At 43.7% G+C, this 22,374-nt stretch overlaps 1 protein-coding gene across 2 annotated transcripts in view; it reads left to right on the top strand.

The window, feature by feature from the left end:
- Positions 1-285: 285 nt before the first annotated feature.
- CAPSL (calcyphosine like) overlaps positions 286-22,374 on the top strand; it is a 31,778-nt gene continuing 9,689 nt past the window's right edge. For both annotated transcript variants that reach the window (XM_010977601.3, XM_010977600.3), the window contains exons 1-4: positions 286-361; positions 17,556-17,692; positions 19,111-19,288; positions 19,578-19,787. In XM_010977601.3, coding sequence (XP_010975903.1) covers positions 17,556-17,692; positions 19,111-19,288; positions 19,578-19,787 — 525 coding nt within the window. In that variant the 5' untranslated portion in view covers positions 286-361. The remainder of the gene's footprint in view (positions 362-17,555; positions 17,693-19,110; positions 19,289-19,577; positions 19,788-22,374) is intronic.

The raw sequence follows: 22,374 nt of genomic DNA, 5'->3' as shown, positions 1-22,374 counted from the left end.
TGTGCAAGTTTTGTTCTAGAAACCAAACAATTGCCTGCAAAACTTCCTGCTGGCTTCTCTCCTAGGGCAAACAGCTTGAGCTTTCACAGTCACTGGATTTCCTAGGTAACAGAAGTGTAAACTTAAGAAAAGGCAGAGCCAGGATAGGGATTGACAATGAGCTGAGCCAATGAGGCTGTAAGTTTGCAGCAGTGATTTCAAGCCATCCAATTAGCAGGCAGAGGGCAGACCAGGAGGTGTGAGGACAAAAGGTGAGAGGGAGGAGGCGAAGGGGGATGGGGGGGGGCAGATTTCCCAGGTGAAGAGAGAGCGTCCATAGTTTCAGTTCAAAGCAACTGGTGGCAACAGGTTAGCCTTTAAGGTAAATCAAAGTTTTTATCTATTATGTTGATTTGATCATTTTTCTTCCATTTTAGCTTAGAAAGGAAGACAGTAGATGTTCTTTTCTAAGAAAAAAAACCCCAAAAAATTGATGAGAGTTCTTGGCTGTCTGTCTAGGGAGGAAATAGCTTGCTTTTGGGAGAGGCTTTTGTCATCTTTGTGAAGAGGTGCTTAGGTGAAAATGGACAAAAATAAATTTTATTCAGGAAAAGAGAAGGAGGTAGCCATCATTGAGCAGTCACTATGTACTGGGTACTTGCATGTGCAGTGTTTGGATGAACGGCTATAACTAGCCTGTAAGACCACTGATAAAACTGAGCTTCAAGAAGGGTAAATATCTCCAAGTTATAATACAATGGAAAGGTTGAGTCTGGGTTCAGAACTTGGTTTGTCTGACATTCAAAGTTGCGCTATTTCTGTGGTACCCTGCAGACCACTTAGAAGCAGATAAGTCAGAATTCTTATTAAAATAGACTTGACACAGCTTGTTAAAATTACATCAGAGAGTCGATTGGATTAATCATGAAGTTGAAAACGACCTTAATAAACGGCAATGCCATTCACCCAGGTGTCCACCCCCCTTACCTTCAGTCTGGGGCATAGTTTAACCATACTAAGTAGATGGAATTCTTTCTTATTTTTTTTTTAACATTTTTAGTTGATTTATAATCATTTTACAATGTTGTGTCAAATTCCAGTGTAGAGCACAATTTTTCAATTATACATGAACAAATATATATTCATTGTCACATTTTTTTCTCTGTGAGCTACCATAAGATCTTGTGTATATTTCCCTGTGTTATGCAGTATAATCTTGTTTATCTATTCTACAATTTTGAAATCCTGTCTATCCCTTTCCACCCTCCATCACCTTGGCAACCACAAGTTTGTATTCTATGTCTATGAGTCTATTTCTGTTTTGTATTTATGCTTTGTTTTTTGTTTTTGTTTTTTAGATTCAACATATGAGCGATCTCATATGGTATTTTTCTTTCTCTTTCTGGCTTACTTCGCTTAGAATGACATTCTCCAGGAGCATCCATGTTGCTGCAAATGGCATTATGTTGTCGGTTTTTATGGCTGAGTAGTATTCCATTGTATAAATACACCACATCTTCTTTAACCAGTCATCTGTTGATGGACATTTAGGCTGTTTCCATGTCTTAGTTATTGTAAATAGTGCCGCTATGAATATTGGGGTGCAGGTGTCATCCTGAAGTAGGGTTTCTTCTAGATATATGCCCAAGAGCGGGATTACTGTGTCATATGGTAAGTTTATTCCTAGTCTTTTGAGGAATCTCCACACTGTTTTCCATAGTGGCTGCACCAAACTGCATTCCCACCAGCAGTGTAGGAGGGTTCCCTTTTCTCCACAGCCTCTCCAGCATTTGTCATTTGTGGAATTTTGAATTATGGCCATTCTGACTGGTGTGAGGTGATACCTCATTGTAGTTTTGATTTGCATTTCTCTGATAATTAGTGATATTGAGCATTTTTTCTTTCTTATTTTTAAAGCTCTTATTTTTTCCTCAAAGTCTTAAAACTGCAGAAATCATTTTATTTTGTAATTGTGCATTTGAAATAGTGAGCTTTAATCCATGGACATTCATTTGTATTTATATTCAAATAACAATGCTCTAATAACAATAGTGATTATTAATTCCAATAGCAGTCTGGTAGCATCTATTAAGTTCTGATGATATGATGAGACAGGAGACACAAAGGATATAGCCCTTGCCTTTAAGGACCATATAGTCTAGCAGAGAGGCAGTCCTGAAAGCAAAGAGTGACATCATAGTGCCATGCAGATGCTATGTGGGCTTTGCACAGATTATACAAAGGAAGATGTAAGCTGCTTTACTCTGGAGAGAGTGGCTACACCACTCCACCAAAGGGATTCTTTAAGGAAGAGAAGGACTTCTCCAGACCAGTAAGGGAGGGGCTGTGTGGACAAAGGCAGAGATACAGAACACCAGGATGTGTTTGGAAAATGTAATAAGGTGTAGATGCAGAATAGACCTGAAGGCGTAAAGAATTAGTAGAAACAAGATTAGAGAGATAGACAGAGCCAACATATACATCAAATGCTAAGGCGTTTGCTTTTTACCTATACACAATGGGGAGCCACGAAGGGGTCTTAGAGTAGAATATGAAGTTCAGATTTCCATTTTATCCAGATTGCTCTCCTAGTCATCTAGAGGATAGATTGGAGGGGTGAGACTGGTGGCAGGGACCACCTAAGGAGTTCCTCCAGTAATGGAAATTGGAGATGACCACCTTGACTAAAGCGGTATCCATGGCAATGGAGACAAGGGAGGGAACAGAGACTCAGAAGGTGTCAAGGTGGCAAAATTTTACAGCAGTTGGCTGCTAATTCAATGTGGAGAATGAAAGGGAGTCTAAGATAATGTTCAGTTAATGGGAAAGTGGTCTTCCCATTTCCTGGGACAAGGGATAAGGAGGAGAAGATAATGAATATGGATCTGCAAGATTAAACTTGAAGTGTCTGGAGGGCATTAAAGTGTACATGTTTTGTGGGAAATTTGAAATCTTGCTCCAAAGCTCAGGAGACTGAATGAGTTGGAATAAAGATTTGGGAAGCAGGATTATGCCAGTGGACATGGCTGAGATGGCTAAGGGGATGCTATGAGAGTGAGAAGAGGAGAAATAACTGAACCCTGAGAAACAGTGATGTTTACAAAAGCCGGCAGAAGGCAAGGGAGAGACCAAATAGGTCAGTCCTGAGAGGAAGAGAGATAAGAAATTAGATTCCTAGACACTGAAAGAAAAGAGTTTCAAGAAGGAGGAATGATCAATAGAGTCAGATGTTGGGTGGAATGAAATAGGGACTAAGAGTGACTGTTGAAGTTGGCAATCAGGTTAGCAATGACTTCTTGAGTGTATGTCCTTTGGAGGGACAGAGTGGAGACCAGACTGCACTGGACTGAAGTACGAATAGGGCAGGAGAAAAACTAGAGACTTTTTCAAGCAGCTTGGCTTTGAAGGGTAATAGCTAAGGAGTCTAGGATTGAGGGATCACTGCAGATTCATGGACTAAGGGGAGGAGTTGGTGGAGAGAGAAAAGGGTGTAACTGATGGCTGAGGGTCCCAGAGAGGCTGGGATCTATGTTGTAGGTGGATAGATTATCCTTAGATGGGAGGAAATTCAGCACCACCCCCGCTTGGTGGGGGAGGACAAAGTCAGGATAGTCTCAGAGATAAACAGCTTTACAGACTTGGAGGAGGGTGGGGTCAATGAGTTCGTATCTGGCGGCTCCATTTTTACTATGAATTTAAGACAAGGTGTGGAGGAGAGTGTCAAAGGTTTGAATTAGCCTCTGAAAAGACTGGAAGGAGAATCTAACCAGTGTCATATAAGAGTATAGTTGCGTGTTTCTGAAGGCACTTGTCCACCCTGGCATGTGGATTTGTTCAGTTACACTTTACAGCCTGCCTTTAAGGAGAGGACACTGAGACAAATTGAGCCAAGTTAGGCGTTCATAAAGGAGTGTGGGAGATTGACAAGTGAGGGCTGAGAAAGAAGGCGCTGGGGAGGAGAGGTCAGTATTTGTATTAAGGTGTCTAGAATGGAGAGGGAAGGAAATGGATCCTGAAAGGAAAATGAGGTAGATAATTATTCACCTGGGGTGAAACTGCAGGGTCAAGAGTCTAGAGGTCTCATAAGCTCACAAACATCTGTGGTTGGAGGAATGAAACTGAACGGTGGAAGAGAGTGGATGTTGAATTTTGAACTCTGAGACGAGACTAGCTTCGACTGGTGACAGAATGTAAGAGCAAGTCTTGGAAAGCCATGTGAAAAGAGTGAGCAGATGCAGTTGGTAGAAATCCAGGAGCTCCAGGAACCTCATGATTGTGTGTTGAATGGGTTTTCCTGATAAGCTTCAAGGTTCCTCAGATTTATGGGAGCACTTGGGATGGAGAGGGAGTCTCTGAGGCAGGACCCAGAGTCTCAGTGATTTAGGAAATGACAGAGGGAAAGATTTATGTAGGGAGGATGTTCAGCTGGGCTGTGCTTCAATGATGAATGTGAGAAGGGGTCATGATGTGGAGCTGGCAGGTGCATCTTAGAGGCTGTGAGATTTCATAGTACTTAGCGTTGGGAGTAAGAAGTATCTTCATCTGAGAAGACTGGTGGGCTAGAGTTCCTTATACCAATTCAGGTAGCTGCTGGATAAAGACATTGTACCAGTCAACCTCTCATCAGGAGATGGATGGCACAGTCAAAAGTAGTAACAGAAAGAAGCTTACTGAAGGACAATTCACAAAGCTGTGGACAGGGCTAAGGGATTCAGATGAGGGATGATGAAATACCCCGAGGCTGCCACAGTGATGAGGGGAAGCTGTCCTTGGACTTGAAAGGGCAAGAGGAGGAACAGTTATCTGATCTCAGCAAGAGTGTTGCTGTTAGGGAGGGCGCCTTTGGTGGAAGGGTGCAGTTACTGGCAACTGAGGCTTGGCAGAGAGGAAATCAGGGACAAAAAGACTCCAACCTTCCTGCTCTGCCCTCTGATCTCCTGCTGGTGCCTCCCATTGGTGAATCCAGCTGGAAGTCTGAAAGCAAAAAAATCTGGTTAATACAGTTCATAGAGGTCAACCTCCTGTAGCACAGATGTGGATGGAGAATGGATCAGGGGAAGGGTCTGGGCAAATATTGAGCAGAGTCGTGAAGATAATCCAAAAATTCAGAGACTGATGAGAATGAGGAGATTTATAATGGAATAAGGAATTGTGGAAAGGCTGGGTGTCTCTGCAAGGGAAGAGCTCTCGGTCTTGGGACCTTGCCTGGTACTTTGTGAAGGTGATGGCTGCATAGGTGCAAGAAGTGGGGGTGTTTAGTTTGCTTCAACTGTTGCTTTCATCTCTTTAATTTGTTAATTTAATAGACATTACTCTAGTGAATCGTCCTTGTAAAATTTTGCTCTTTATTCTGATCTCAGATGGTTTTGTACAAAAAACCCCACCCCCCTACAGGGTTCATAGGAGCAGTTTTCTGTATTTCAGAAACAAGCTGGCATTTGGGAGATGGTAGCATTACAGGATGGTTACTGTGTTAGAGAAAGGGCCACACGCTACCTTCTCTTGACAGCCCAGCGTCCATGTCCATGAACATTTCCGCCAATTCATGATACTCTTTGGAGTGGAATCTTTTGCACATCCCTGGCCATAATTCCATTGCTCCCCAGTATCTTGCTTTCCTTCCAGTCTGAGAACAATTTTGTTTTTCCTATCATATCACCTCATAGCCTGAAGTCAAATAGAATTAAAAAATTTTCAAATACTGCAAAAACTGGAAAATGTCACTTGAGTGAGCAGCACAGTCCTTGGCTGAGGGGTGGATTAAAGATGCTATTACTTTCTTTGGAAGCTCTGCTTTGTGTGTGTCACCTCTGTTGGTGGCCTGGACCTCCACAGGAGCTCTTCCCAGAGAGGAAAGTCACGGGTGGAAGCTCTCCAGTAACTTACGATGTTAGTTGTTCTTAGTGTTCTTTGGCCTCAATATCGCTAATAAGATTATCTTAGTTTTTATGTATGAATGACATGTGGTGATGACAGTGGTTCCTCGTTTAAATAAATGAATATTTTCTGAAATGTTGTGGGTAATTTACAAAAGCCCCCTGGGGAGTGGCTGGCACAGGAAGACCCCATTCAGAACCTTGGTTCTGCTACTTACCCCTGAACTGGGACAAGCCCTCAATTTATTTGTACCTCAGTTTCCTTATTTTGTGAAGTAGGAATAGTTATTTCCAGTGTATGTAAAAGCACTTCTTAAACTAGCAGAGTTATTGTCAAAACTTATGTTGCACCAGACATACTTTCTATTCTAAACAAACTATAAATGAATAATTTATATAACACAGGCTACCCCTTTAGCAGAGAGCCTGACAGAGCCAGTGCTCAGTAAGTGTCACCTCTTGCTACTAATGTTACCTCTGTGTGGTCCCAGAGGGACCATGCGGTTTTGAAGTTGAAGCTTCATGGCCAGGAGGCCTCTGTGGTAACTATTCAACTTGTCTGTTGTGGGGTGAAAACAGCCACAGGAAACATGTAAGCAAACACGTGTGATAGTTTTCCAATAAAGCTTCATTTACAAAACTAGGTGGAGGGGCAAATTCAGCTTATGGGCTGTGGTTTGACGTCCCCAGGTCTAGATCATTTTAGGTTATGTTTGCCTAAACCCAGGACATCCTTGATAACTGCTTGTGTTAAGATAAATCTTATTTGCTTTGGAAGAACAGAGGTTGAGGGCTGAGAAATCATTAATCTGCTAACTTCTGCTCCTGGAGTGCAGTTCAGTCTCCTCCACCGGGGCCATCTGGTTGGTCAGTATGTCTGAAAAAAGCCTCAGGCTCTGCATAGTGTTACAGGGTAAGCTGATCTGGAAATGGTTACACTCTTACTTTCTGGAAGGACTGTTTCTTCTGCCGACTGTGGCAGAAGCTGCCAGTGGCCTCCTCTTAAGCCAGTCTCGTCCTCTTCTTTATAAACAGGACCGACCAGGAGATGGCAAAGTCCCCAACCTAAAATTAGGTTTCCCAGCTGTCTGAGTCCATTTGGGCTGCTATATATATATAAAAAATATCACAGACGAGGTAGCTTATAAGCAACAGATATTTATTTCTCACAGTTTTGAAGGCTGGAAAGTCCAAGATCAAGCCACCAGCATGGTTGGATAAAGGCTCTCTTCCTGGTACATGGATGGCTTCTTGTGTCCTCATGTGGTGGAAAGAGTGAAGGATCTCTCTGGAGCCTCTTTTTATAAGGCATTAATCCCATTTATGAGGGGATTAAGGACCTCCCAAAGTCCCCAATTCCTAATACTATCATCTTTGGGAGTTAGGATTTCATCACATGAATTTGGAGGGGCACAAATATTCAGACCACAGAACCAGCCTCTTTTGCAGGAGTGCCCAATGAGATTGAAGAAAAAAAAGTTGGGTGGAGTCTTCTGGGATCTATTTTACAAAAGGCTGACTTTTCTGGGAAGTGCATTCTTCTTGCCCTCACCCCTTTCTCTTTTCTGCTGCCTGGAGTGTGGATGCAATGACTGGAGCGGCTCTGGTTATTTTGTAACTTTAGGCAACTTTGAGGAAAAAAGAAACATAGTAAGGTAGAAAGACAGTAGTTTCTTAGGACTTTGATAACTACCTGAACTGCCTCCAGACTTCTTTTACATGAGAGGAGAGTAAACCTCTGTCATTTTCAGAGACAATTAACCTGTTTCTGTTATGAGTAGCTGGACAACACGTTCCTATCTGATGTCAGCATTCTGACTTTGGGTTTCTAATCATTAGAACTTTCTGGTTTTCTAAAAGTATTAATTAAGAACACAAAGGTTGCAAATAATTAGCTGGGTTCCTAAGTGACTATCAAATAAATTTTAAATAGATGAATGATCCCCAGAGGAGCATTTTAAATGACTGCAAAATAATTACTAAGTAGGTGATTTTGGTGACTAATGTTGCAAAAGGGCAAATGGTAATCAGAGCTGTGGCTTCAGCCCTGTATAAAAGCAGAGGAAGTTGTACACTGAGGGTTTGTCTTTGCAGTTTGTTTTAAATCACTGAGGCCCAGGCCTCATGCCACCTGAAAAATGGGAAATTTGAAAGTTACCTGGTTGTTTTTAAGAGTGTAATCATTGAAACCAGGGAGTTTGGAAGAAACGTTTTATTTCTCTTTTCTTTCTTCCTTTCCGCAACTCCCCCCCCCTTTGTTTTATTTTATTTTATTTTTTTTGCATTTTGTGCACAGACCCAGCTCAAGCTTTGCTCACTTTTACCTTTGTGTAGTTTAGATATTTTCTTACACCGCTTCTTTAAGATCTGGCAGATTGCCTACACAGAATAGATTGCAAGTAATCTCCTGGTAAAAACCCCAGAGACTCAGGGCAGAGCAGAAGGGGAGAGCGGGATAAAGAAGGAGACAGCAAGGAGAGTGCTGTTAAACAGCTCCTGCCTCCAGAGGAGCTCCCCAGGGGACCCTTGTTATGACAAGGACCCCTTAGCTCTGGGGCCTCTGAGTTTATTAAACCTGGGCTTGCGTCACATTGGGTTGGTTACATGGGTTCTTGAACATCATGCTAAGCAGTTTTTCTCACTCTCTTTCATAGCCAAAAATGCTGCAGAAGCTGCTAAATGCTGATGAAATCCTCCTGAGATAAGCATTTTACTTTCTCTTTTCTCCCATTTCTCAGCAAAGCTGAGTTCCCCCCGACTGGATTGATAGGTACTTTAGCCAGCTCAATGTTGATATCTAGGGTCAACCCAAACACTACTGGAATAAGCTTGGTCAGCTGTATCAGATAGAATAATTCTGGCTGCAAGTGACAAAGGACTGGACCATCAACGGATTAAGCAAATAGGGGCTTATATTTCTCACATGACAGGAGTGTGGAGTCAGGCAGCTGCTTACATTGGCTCAGCAGCTCGGACTTTAAGTGCTTTAAGTTGATATCCCTGTGAGCCCTTGGCCCTTTCCTCATGACTGCAGAAAGGCTGCCACGGCTCTGGACTTTGCATTTTTGTTCAAGGCAAGAGGAGGCAAAAGAGATGGGAGAGCTCTTCCAGAATCCTTAGCACTTTCAGTTGAGTTTCTGGCCAGAACTCATTCATATGACCACCCAACTGAAAGCGAAATGTAGCAGAGAAAGGAGATTGGAATCAACCCACCGGCAATGTCTAGAAAATCAGCTATAATTCAAATTCAACAAAGTTAAAACTACCCCAGGGAATGTGAACTCCTGGGAGGGGCTTTTGCTATCTCATTCATTGCTGTTTTGTGATCCACATAAGTGTTCAATAAATATATGTTGAATTCAAGATCAGGACCAGGGTGAGATGAGGTAGGTGCCTGGGGTAAAATATTTAAGGAGGCACTCACCCTCAGGCGTGGGCAAGTGTGGCGTTTACATTTGTACAATCCTGACACATTAGGGCTTCTTTTAACCTTGTGCCCTAGGCATGTACCCTACCTAGCCCTAATCTCAACCCTGGTCGAATGAATAAGATGAAATTTCAAGAAAATGTATGAAATAAACACTTTATAACAATGATGTTTATGAAATATTATTCTTAATTGTGCCATATCATGAACATCAAAACAAGGAATTAATTCACATTCCAAAGATCAGTGGAAAGAATGAGAGACTACGAGTCAGCAGAGGTGGGCTGTAGGGCTGCCTGCATGTTGACGACAGCTGATACATGGATTTCAAACATCTTAAGAAAATGCATTTGTGTGCGGAGGAAATTTGGTAAGATGCCAGGCTTTAATGACTCCTTATTTCCACAGTATACTTGTGTCATTAAAAGATAGAGTAAATAACGTCATACTTTAAATCTTACGTGGAAGTTGGCAAGACAAACAAAACCCAGATGTTTCATATATTCATACATTGCAGAAATAATTTTAAATATAGTTTGTGGGGAAAAACACACCTCGTAAATCACTTTATTAAAACAAACAAAGCAAACAAACAAAAAAACCACTACAGCTTCAAAAGGGACTAAGGGAAATTGTTCATCTTGACCAGAAGGAGTTTACACTGAGCCTTAAAGTTTTGAAAACCCAAGCAAGGACCCTGAGGTGACAGGCCGAGGGTCAGGTTTAGGACCTGTGAGTGGCTTGCTGTGCCCTGCTGTCCCCACCCTCCTCTGCTGTGAAATTCTCCCAGCACTCCAAGGAATCTCTTCCCGGAAGCTTTGCCTTTCTTTCATCTCGTTTCATGCGCCTTCTCTGAATTCCCAAAGCAATTGATCAGTGACTTGTTGTAGCTGTGGAACAGAGTGACTTAGACAGAAGTGGAGGTCAGCCTTGACTCTGCCACTGCCTTGCGGCACATTCTGAGGCAAGTTAACCGGGTTCTCTGGGTCTCTGCTGGCTTCTATTAAACGGGACTCACCACGTGAGCCTTGAGCAGGGGCTTGGCCCCTGGCCTGGCTCTAATGTCATCACTACCACCTCCCTTCGTGCCTGTATCTTACCCGTGTTGTTACAGTCTTCTCTCTAGCCTTTCCCCACAAGGTCTTACTCCTGCCCTGCGAGGGTGACTTGGTCTCTCTGATAGCTGAGATTCTCAAACTTAGGTTCACATGAAGACTACCTGGAAGTGTGAAAATGCGAATCCCCAGCACCCATACTTGGGGATGCTAATTTGCTGTGTATGGGGTGGGGGCATCTTTATTTTCCAACGGCACCCCTGCTGGTCCCAGGTCCTTCTGTGCAGCAGGACTTCTCCACCTGAGCATGGCTGGCATTTTGGACTGCAGAATTCTCCGTTGTCAAGGGCTCTCCTCACATGCTTAGCAGCATCTCTGGCCTCTACCCGCTAGATTCCAGTAGCATCCCTCACCCCTGTTGTGACAACCAAAAAAACATTTCCAGACATTATCAAAGTTCCCCTGGGGGCAAGATCACACCCATTTGGAACCACAGCTCAATAATATTACCTGAAGAATTAGCAGTCGCTCACACAGCTGCAGGTGCTAAAGGTCTGTTGAGTTGAATAAAGCTCACATGGGTTCGATGGAGGAACTCTCACAGTGTCAACGACACAGATACACACCTGTCATACCTTTTTGGGGGTTTCCCAGTCTCTGCTGCAGAAACCACAACTGTCTTCAAATGGTCTGAGTCTTTCATTTCAGCCTCAGAGAGGGGACACCCTAGTCACCTGCTAGGCTGTATTTATTCTAGTATTTATTCTAAGGGAAAACTTCCTGAGGAACTATAGGATTTTGCCACCTACCACATAGTAATAACCAGTTTTTTGAATGGATTAAAGTCTAGAGATGGTTTACTTTTCCCCAGTCACTGCTTTCAAAAAGGGTCTCTTGTATCTAAGATCCACCTCTGTGTTGCTGGTGGTTGTTGGCTGAGGACACAGCCCTGCCTGTGTGGGCACCAGGGAGGATGTAGTTCAGCATGTTGCCACTAGAGGGAACCAAAGACTATGCAATAAAGTGGGGCTTGAGCGAATCCTTCTTCCCCAAAGATTCAACTCAAATTTTTTTCTGAACTCAGCTAGAGGACGTCCAAGAACTCAGCTGAGAATCATGAAGAGACAGCCCTCCATGCATGTTCAGTTTTCCATAACTCGTTCCAAACGGTTCTCGCAATCCAGGCAGGGAGCTTTGGCAGGATCAGGCAGCTGTGCCCCAACCAGTGGGATGGGGGAGCCCTTAGCTGGGACCAGCGTGAGGCGGCCTGGTGAACACTACCACAAAATCTGCTTTGCTGCTGCCGGGTCCACACAGCTTGTGCCCCAAATCTCCAGACCTCTGCCCCATGTGCGTCCTTTCCCGCCAGCACTGGGGGTGCGGGGTGGGGAGCGGCAAGCGGGATCTGGGGATGGAGCCCCGGGACCCCCTCCCTCAGCCATCCGCGCAGTTACTCTCCATCTCCGATCTCTGCCCCCACCGCCAATGCCTCCTTCCAGGCAGCACGGCCTCTCACCTGGTTCTCACCAGCATGGCCTCACCTCCTTCTGGTCACCCCGTCCCACCTTTCTATCCATCCCCCACACTTTATCCCGAGGGTCTTTTACCATGCAAACTGTCGCTGCCTCATTTGAAACCCTTTGTGGTCTCCTGTCGCTCTCAGTACAGAATCCAAACTCACTAGCATGGTGTCCCAGGCTCTCGGGGATCTGGTGCCTGCTTATCTGACCAGTTTCATCTTTCTCCAAGTTTCCACTCCTCCAAATTCCCTCTCAGTTTCCGCAGCTCTTCCTCACCCCCACACCTCCCCACACCTCTTCTCTTCAATCGCACTAAAATACTTGCATTTCTCTAGTTATACTCTTTTCCCTTTCGCGTTGGCCGTAGCACTTGGGAAATAATGCAGTCGCCTTCCTTCTCCTATCCCGGTACCCCAGCCTGGATAACTACCACCCTCCTTTAGGATCAAAGCTTATACATCATCGCCTCCTCTGACAAGTCTTGAGAGAGCCCCACTCCGAGGCTGCTTAGCCGCCGTCTTCTGAGTTCCCACAGCTCAGCCGTGGGGTTACTGTAAGCGGGGTCTGTCTCGTTCCCTCTTTCCCCCACGCCTAGCACAGTGCCCCGAGCTTACCACATTGGTTTGTTGAAGAACTGGACCAGGGACTTGCACAGACGCCCTGCCAACACGAGGTGGCGCTGCGGCCACGTGCATTGGACGGCAGCCTCCTCCCTGCCTTGCGTGGGCCTGGCTAGATGTGCTCTGTGGTCACCATGCGGGCTCCTCGATGCTCAGAGAGGGTCTTCTCGAGACAAGGACGTTTGTTCAGTGCTGTGATGTCCGTGACGTATGTTTGGGGACAGACTCTTGCCATGGTGCCAGGTGCCTTCATGCAAAGCTCTGACTATCGCTCTTCTACGCCAAGACCCTACTGGATCGTGCCTCTTCCCAAAGCTCCCAGTTCTTAGTAAATTTTGTTTTCTGCCCTGCTTAACTACGAGACTTCTGTACTTAAATATAAGATTCTAAGCAATTCATTCAAGGCCTCGCTTCCACTCCAGCACTGGTGCCTTGAAAATAGCACACAATAAATATTAGCTATTTGTTGATGAACTGGGTCATTGAATGATTTAAAAGGGTAGTCAGGATGGGCATTTCTAGTACCATGTTAGGGTGAGTGGCAGGAGAGAATGTAATTTTTTTTTCCTGGATGTATCAAATTAGACTCCAGAGCTAACTGCTTGCATGGTTGCTGGGTAGGGTCACCTGCAGAGGTGGGATGGGCAGGGTGTCTTCCCAGACTCTCCCCTGCTCGCCCGTGCGTGGGTGCCATCAGATCGTGCTCTGAAATGCTCTGCAGTATCTCACAAGGTGGTGGAGCACTAAGAGGCCTGCTTGGTCAGAAGCCCGGAGTTGCCGTATTGGCCAGGACTTTGGGCCAAGTTGCTTGACCAAAACAAGCCCTAGTTTCCAAGTTGCCAGAGGAGGGGGGCGCTTTCAGGGTCCCACAGTCCTAATGGTGCACGAATTACCTACCATGAGCCACGATAACTGTGGGGCCTGGGCAAGTCACCGATTTTCGTGAGCCCCAATTTCTTTATCTGTGAAAGATGAACCATAGGAGTAATTAGCTTATAGGGTTTTCAAAAATTTAGATGAAATTCACATATGATAAAATTAGCTATTTAAAAATATCCAGTTTAGTCACCCTATTGTGTAACCACCACTTAGGTCAGGTTCCAAAACATTGTCACCACCCCAAAAGGAAAGTTAGTACCCACTAAGAGGTCACTTCCCACTGTCCCCTCCCCCAGAACCAATCTGCATTCTGTCTCTGAATTTGCCCATTCTGGATGTCCCATGTAAGTGGACTCATACAATATGTGACTTTTGGTGTCTATCTTCTTTCACTGCATCACCACCTGGTAGCAGCTCTCAGTACTTCTGCATTTTTATGGCTGAGTAATAATCCATAGTGGGGATGGACCACATTCTGTTTATCTGTTTGTCCACAGATGGACATTGGGTTGTTCCTACCCTATTGTGAATAGTGCTGCTTGAACATGAGTGTATATGAATTTAACTGTTAGAGTCCCTGTTTTCAGTTAAGTTCAGGGTTTCTGTGAGGGCTGGATACACACGCACCACACAGTGGGAGCAAAACACATGTGAGGGATTGATGCTTTTAATGTAGTCCTGGAGGTATGCACAGGGCTTCCGTCTCTGGCTGTCTCTCTTTGATCTGGGAGCCAGACCTCACTTTCTCCCCACTCCACCTGCTGCTGTGGCTGCTGTGGGAAATTAGGGCAGGTCGGGTAGGGTGGGAAAGACAGGGGAGAAGTCGTGGAGATGAGGACGGGAGGTGCTGGGGACAGTCGTGGGCAAGTAGCGCTGAGTGGTGGGAAGGGCAGGAAAGACATGCGGCCCCAGGTGGATTTAGAGGATGAGGAGGGCAGGTGACAGCCACCAGCTCCTGCTCCCAAGTAGGAGGGGCCTGGACTGGTGCCACCAGCAGGGTACAGTCCAGGCTAGGAAGGCCTCAGGCAAGGAGGACGAGGAAGGGAGCAGGAGGTGGCCTTGCCCAGGGATCCTGAACACAGGACTCTGCGGGTGGCTGTGGGTGAGGAATCAGAGCTCGTGGGAACTGTCAGCTTGAGCTCTGGTAACAGGCAAACGCAGGTTCTAAGAAAATTGATGCTCTATTTACAATAGCCAAGACATGGAAACAGCCTAAATGTCCATCGACAGATGACTAGATAAAGAAGTTGTGGTATATTTATACAAAGGAATACTATTCAGCCATAAAAAGACAACATAATGCCATTTGCAGCAACATGGATGCTCCTGGAGAATGTCATTCTAAGTGAAGTAAGCCAGAAAGAGAAAGCAAAATATCATATGATACCACTCATATGTGGAATCTAAAAAAAAAAAAAAAAAAAAGAAGACAAATAAACTTAAATATAAAACAGAAACAGACTCATAGATATAGAATACAAACTTGTGGTTGCCAGGGAGAAGAAGGGTGGGAAGGGGCAGACTGGGAGTTTGAAATTTGTAGATACTGACAGGCATATGCAGAATAGGTGAACAAGATTATACTGTACAGCACAGGGAAATATATACAAGGTCTTGTGGTAGCTCACGGTGAAAACGAATATGACAGTGAATATATGTATGTTCGGGGGGTGGATAGCTCAAGTGGTAGCATGCATGAGATCCTGGATTCAACCCCCAGTACCTCCATTAAAATAAATACATAAATAGAAAACCTAATTACACCCCCTCAAAATAAATAAATTAAAAAATATATATTTATGTTGATGTATGACTGAAAAATTGTGTTCTACACTGGAAACTGACACAACATTGTAAACTGACTGTAACTCAATAAAATAAAATTAAAAAAAAAAAAAAAAAGGAAAGAAAGATGATGCTGCCTGCCGAAAAGGCAACTGATGTGCGCGGAGGTGCCCGCGTCGGGTGAGAGTCTGAAGGCACTCCCTGCACCTGCCGTCCAGGAGCGGAGAGGCGCCCCGAGAGGGTGTGAGCCGCCCTCTGGAACTGGGGAACCTCCATTTTCCGGGCCGGAGGGAGGGAGGAGGTGTTCACTCAATTTACAGCTTTTCCCCGCTGCGGACTGAAGCAGCAGGACCCAGACAGGCAAAGGCCTCCTTCTGTGTCTGGCGTCCCAGGGAAGGGAGAATTACTCCTCTTTTCCTCCATGCGAGGGGCAAGGAGGGGAGAACCGGCCCGGCGGCTCTGGGAGGTGCAGTTGGACCTGAGGCCGTTAAACACGTGCTTCTCTGAGTGATCTGTTCTCGCTTCGGGTCTCAGTCTGAGATTCCCTCTGTCTAAACTGAAATAGGAGAACTCTGTGGGGGAGACCTTATGGGTTGTGCTGGCGGGAGCAGCCTCAGACTGCACGAATCTGAGGGTTGTCACCTCCGATGATGCGAAGAAGTGCGAGCGCTTGGGGGAGGGGGAAGGGGACCCTCAAGTGTCGGACAGAACCATAGTAACACCATTTTTTCCTGCACCCTGAATGCTGTTCTTTGCATATCCGTCAAGTTCTCATTTTCTTCACAAATCACTCTAAAAAAGATTTCTAGAATCCTCCATTGGCTGGTCAGTGGGTTCATATAAGAATTCGTGTTTTTTGGAGCAGAGATGGAATTTAAAGATCATGTAATCCAACCCTTTCATTTAACAGAGGAGGAGGAATCCAAGGCCCTAAGATTTGCTCATATCTCACCAGGAGTGAAGTCAGGACTAGAGCCGGGGTCTGCAGACCCCCAGCCTGGTAGCTTTTCCTCTGTGGTGCAGGTTCTCAGAGCCTGAGCCTGCCTGCAGGGTTAGGACAGTTGATACACTGTTCCCAGACCTCTCTCCTATTTCTGAATATTTAAAACACAAAAACCAAACAGTAGGAAAAATATATCTGTTTGACAGAAGGGAGAGAGTCTAAATGCTTTTTCCTGTCCCGAGAACTTAGGTAGGTGTTAATGGACACTAACCTGTTAATCCGGGAAAACATGCTAATTACTGGGAGGAACCATCAAGGCCCAAGTGTTGAGAATCTCAGTAAAGACAGAAGCAACAAAAATCAATACTTAGATCAAAGAGGAGAATGTTAAATCTGGAGCCAAAGGGAATACGGAGAATTCTAAATAAAAGAATAAAGCATATAAAGTTGGCCCAAAAAGAGATTACAGAAATGGGACTTATTTTTTATGATGGGAGGAGGGCTTTGGAAAGATAAAAGCTTATCAAGGAATGGCCATATATATATATATTTAAATTGAAGTATAGTCAGTTTACTATCTTGTGTCAATTTCTGGTGTACAGCATACACGTACATATATATATTCCTTTTCAAATTCTTTTTCGTTATAGGTTACTACAAGATATTGAATATAGTTCCCTGTGCTGTACAGAAGAAACTTGTTGTTTATCTGTTTTATATATATACTAGTTAATATCTACAAATCTTGAGCTCCTAATTTATCCCTTCCCACCCCATTTCCCTCCAGTAACCATATTTATTTTTTATGTCTGTAAATCTGTCTCTGTTTTGTAAATAAGTTCATTTGGGTCTTTTTTTTTTTTTTAAGATTCCACATATAGATGATACCATATGGTATTTTTCTTTCTCTTTTTAACTCACTTCACTTAGAATAATAATCTCCAGGTCCGTCCATGTTGTTGCAAATGGCATTATTTTATTCTTTTTTATGGCTGAGTAGTATTCCATTGTATAAATATATGACATCTTTATCCAGTCATCTGTTGATGGGCATTTAGCTTCCTAGAGCTTCCATGTCTTGACTATTGTAAATAGTGCTGCTGTGAACATTGGGGTGCATGCATCTTTTCAAATTAGAGTTTCCTATGGATATATGCCCAGGAGTGGGATTGCTGGACCATTTGGTAAATCTATTTTCAGTTTTTTGAGAGAAATGGTTGTATATTTAAAACTATTGTCCAGGCTACAGAGATCCAATGTTCTCAGGACTAGATAACTAAGTAATAAATATTCCAGGCAGAGTTGGTGTAGCTGAACATCAGAAATTCTGGGAGGTTTGAGACTGTTCTTGGGAAGTGGACGAAAGAGCCTGCTGTGAATTTCCTTCTCAGTGAGGCTGCTGTCATCCTGTCCTGCCAGAGGCAGGCAATGAGGCCCGAACCCTGCTGACTTGCCCTGGATTCTCTCTCAGATGGCAGGGACTGCACGCCATGACAGAGAGATGGCAATCCAGGCCAAGAAGAAGCTCACCACGGCCACCGATCCCATAGAAAGGCTCCGCCTGCAGTGCCTGGCCAGGGGCTCCGCGGGCATCAAAGGACTGGGCAGGTAGGACCCCTGGGTGGCAGGGGGGATGGAAGGGAAATACAGGGCACCCCCAGGTGAGGTTGACTGGCTGTGTGACCTTGAGCACGTCACTGTCTCCTGGGGTCTCAGTTTCTTGTTCGTAAAAATACAGAGTTTGGCAGAATTGATCTCTCTGAGGTCCCTTGTGACAATTTTTTGGTTCTTAGCCCCAGATTCAGCAAGACTGAATGTCTTGTCTGCTACAAGAAAGTGCAGCTTCTGGGACAACTGGAGTTGAAGGGAGTCACATGTCCAGGTACCAGAGACACCTAGCAGGGCAATGAGAGAGACACTTCCTAGAGCTGTGATGGTAGGGGCTGAATTAGAAGAGAGAGGAGGAACTGTCATTCAGAGGCAATTACAGATTTTGGAATTCTGCTCGCAGGCAGTTGTGTCCCCATTACTTCCAGGGACACATACACACAAGTGTATGTGTATATATATATATATATATGTATATATATATGTGTATATACACACACACACACATCTATACACACAGGTTAATATATACACATATTTGTGTGTGTATATTTGCGTACATATATATGTATATGTAGTCATCTATGTCTATATTAAGCTAAACATGAGTTCATATTGATGTCTCCAACTCAGTTCTCTAACACATGGATCAGATCTTTCTAGCTTCCTCCTCTGCTTATCTGTAAATTCTCACTCCAACAGTCAGAGCCCTGGCTCCCACCATCCACTGTCCATTTCCTCAGTTGTTCAGTGCTGGTAGCAATATCAAAATTTTAAGCTCATGCCACCATGAGAAATATCTTAATCAACTAGAGTACAGCACTTCTGCACAGTTCCTTTTGCTTTTAGTCTTACGGACTCTACTCATTTCCAAAGTTACTTAAATCAGTACCTTCACTAAAACCCCACTTCCACTTCCCTTTAGTGAGTTGCTTTAAACTTCTATGACACAGTTAGATTCTCTTGTCACAGCCTGCATTTCTTTCTAGAATCCCCTGACTTGTTATATAATTTTTCTAAGTGTACACATTAAGGCCCACTCTTTGTACTGTAAAGTTCTATGGGCTTTAGCAAGTGCATAATGTCATAAATCCACCATTATAGTATCAGACAGAATAGTTCTACTGCCCTCAAAATCCCCTGTGCTTCACCTATTCTCTCTCCCTTTCCCTTCATCATTTTACTGTCATTATAGTTTTGCCCTTTTCAGTGTCATGTAAATCATACAGTACATTTTTTTAAAGTTTTGTTATCTTTTATGAAGACTGGGAAGAGGCTCTCTAATGCTGGGAGGAGGATACTGAGAAGAATCTGAGAAAACTTAGAAAAACCTTGAGAGCAGTTTTCTTTTTAAATCTTTATGCTTATACCTTGTTCTTTGTGTGTTCTTCTCTTTCTTCGCTGTATATTATCTTTAGGGTGTTTCGAATTATGGATGACAATAACAATCGAACACTTGATTTCAAAGAATTTGTGAAAGGGTTAAATGATTATGCTGTGGTCATAGAAAAGGAAGAGGCAGAGGAGCTTTTCCGAAGGTTTGATAAAGATGGAAATGGAACAATAGACTTCAATGAATTTCTCCTCACATTACGAGTAAGTGGCCCCATGAATCCCTGTGTCTCCCGAGTTTGGCTTTCACGTGGTTTGAGTTGGCAGTTGTGAGGCTTTGATTTCGAAGTCGTTAGCACACTGGGGATGAGAAGGGCAGGAGATTGAGTACAGGTTTAGGGATTTTTTGGAGCAATCTCATAACACGCATCATTTAACAGCACACAAACAGTTGCACATCATTGAGAAGAATACGATACTTCATCACGGGTGATACAAGGAAAGCTCATCTGCTTGTGTATGTCTGTGGATGTGCTTTTTCCTATGCATCTAGCCTCCAATGTCCAGAGCCAGAAAAGAGGTGATCATGCAAGCATTTAGAAAGTTGGACAAGACTGGAGATGGCGTCATAACTATTGAAGACCTTCGTGAGGTGTACAATGCAAAACACCATCCAAAGTACCAAAATGGAGAATGGACGGAGGAGCAAGTATTCAGGAAATTTCTGGATAACTTTGACTCACCCTATGACAAAGATGGGTTGGTGAGTAAAAGAGCTTAATCTGAGTGAAATTTCTTCGATCCAATTTATAATTGTAAATGGGAAATAGGCCTAAAGGCTTAAAAATACTTATACGATATTTGTTATAAATGGAAGTAAAATGTTTCCTTCATGACTATCTAGAAAGTTGAGAACACGTAAAATATATATGTGTGTGTGTTTGTGCACATATATTGGCAGGGGATCTACATACAGCTAAATATTCATCACCTGAAGACCGGGGCATTTTGATTAAACATTCGATTTCATGGTTGTCATATTTACCATACACAGCTAGCCACATTCCAATGAACTCCATGATAATAAAACATATTTAACTTCAAAACGAGACCATAATTTGGGGAACATGTTTCACAAGGCATTTCAGGATGCCACAGTGCCCATCACACACCCTTATGAGCATCGTTTGTCATCACACTTTGGTACGTGGAGACGCCAACTTTTTCCATGAAACTTCATGGTGAGTCCTATGAGCAGGAGGAGGAGGGGGGAGGAAGGGGGCCTCTCTGTCCTTTCTATTGACATTTTCCTTCCAGGGACAGAGAGATACCCTCCGTTCAGTAAAGGGAATGCCAGATAACGGAATTTATTCTGATTTATTCTTTGGTAGGCATTGAAATTAACTTGCATTTTCCAAACTACAGTGAACTGGAGAACAAAAGCAACCACCTCTCTCCACTAACTGGTATCTTCACCTTACAAACGCATCGCTTGGTAGGGTGAGGAGTTCTATCTCTGACTGACGGAGACAGAAATGTCATCTGTCTTTTAACAGCAGCCCTCCACGGGACTTTTAACCCAGGCCAGTGTTCTGCTTCGAGGTGTCCTGAAGGCTATGGTGAGGCGGGGAGGGAGCTCCCAGGCTGACAGCAGAAGCAGAGCCCTGGGGTGGGTTACTCTTGATCCCTTTGCCACACGGGAAGGATTAGTGCAACAGTGGGCGGGAAGAAGAGATGGCGGTGCTGTGATGGTGGAAGAGAAAACCAGCTTTCCCTTCCTGAAGGGAATTCCCCCCGACTTTTTCTGTGAAACTTCTCAGCAAGTCCTGTGAGCAAGTGGAGGAAGGGGTAGGAAGGAGACCTTCTGTCCTTTCTGCTGACATTTTCCTGCCAGGGACAGAGAAATACCCTCCATTTTAGACTGAAGTGAGTGTGGAGGTAGATAAAAAAAAAGCCTAGATTCTGTAGGGCAGCCAAGTGCTTAGGGACAGAGACAACAGAACCGTATGTTTTCCTCCCATGTGGCTGGCCTTTGATGTCTGAGACGGCAGCGGAAGAATAGTCAACGGCCATTTCCCCAAATTAGCCCGGCTCTACATGGGATCCCAGGCTGTATTTACCTCCCTTCTGCAGGTGGTTCCTCCTTGTTGCCAGGGGAAACCTCAGCCGCCCTTTTCTCTAACCCAAGCCGAAGTGGCCAGTTGTTGTGATTCAGCTGATTTAAAGTTCCCACCCCGCTTCTTTTGACATTTATCTTAACAAACCACATTAAGCTTGCAAATACTCAGAAGGGCTCTTGGGGATTTTAGCGGTTACAGCATTTGATGTCACCTGAATTTTACAGACCCTGTATGAATCCCCAGCTCTGACTGTGTACAATCAGTATCTGGGCTATGGATTTATAATTCAGATTGCTGGCTGCATTGAAAAATTGCAAAATCTGATTTTTTAGGGAGGAGTAGAGCTCAAGGATTTACGCTTTTAATAGGTGTCCCAGGTGACTCTTATTCACATTTGTATATGAGATCCTTGTCTCTAAAAGATTCAGAAGTACCTGTTGTAAATGACTAAATATATTATGCACATAAACCTCATTGAGCATAATTATGGATCTGGACAATATTTACTGAGCACTTGTTATTTACTGGATATTGTGTCAAAGGCTGTACAGGGATTTTTATTCAACAAACATAATGAAAATGTTTTTGAAAAGTGATGTGTGATTCAAGCTTTTCTACACTGAAAATCCCACATGCCCATTTATGGCTGAAAAACATAGTTGATATCCAAATAAGACAGAATTCACCATAATGCAAGAACGTTTTCATTCACCCCAGCCAAGGATAATCAGATTTGTGAACTTTGAATAACCTAGGCTAAGTTCTCAAGTAGTCATAGAGGTGACCAGGGTTTGCAACAGTCCCCTAATTCTATCCCTAAGCCCACTTGAATTAGGTGAAACTTTCACTTCTTATTTTTTTAATATATAGGTTTTGAAGTTTTCATGTTTACACATTATTTTATAATTAAAAATTTTAAAAAAACCTCTTAGAACTAGATTAGCCTTTAAGAGGATATGAGTTTCATTGACTCATTGGTATCATATAGAATTTTTTAAATAATTAAAAGTATTTTAGGTATGTTACTGAGTGTATGTAGACAACCTAAACTTATTTTATGATTTTCAAATCAGTTTGGAACTAAGGAAAAGGGACTGTATTCTGTATCATGATTCAAATATTTCTATTGCCTCCATCCAGGATTTTCACCTGCACAAAATAGATACAGTCTTCCCTCGGTATCTGTGGGCAATTGGTCCCAGAACTCCGCAGAGGATACCAAAATCCATG

The sequence above is a fragment of the Camelus dromedarius genome, chromosome 3, assembly GCF_036321535.1.
Source record: "Camelus dromedarius isolate mCamDro1 chromosome 3, mCamDro1.pat, whole genome shotgun sequence".
NCBI classification, from domain to species: Eukaryota; Metazoa; Chordata; class Mammalia; order Artiodactyla; family Camelidae; genus Camelus; species Camelus dromedarius.
The sequence above is the reverse complement of the archived record's forward strand: the minus strand, read 5'-3'. Positions and strand labels throughout refer to the sequence as shown.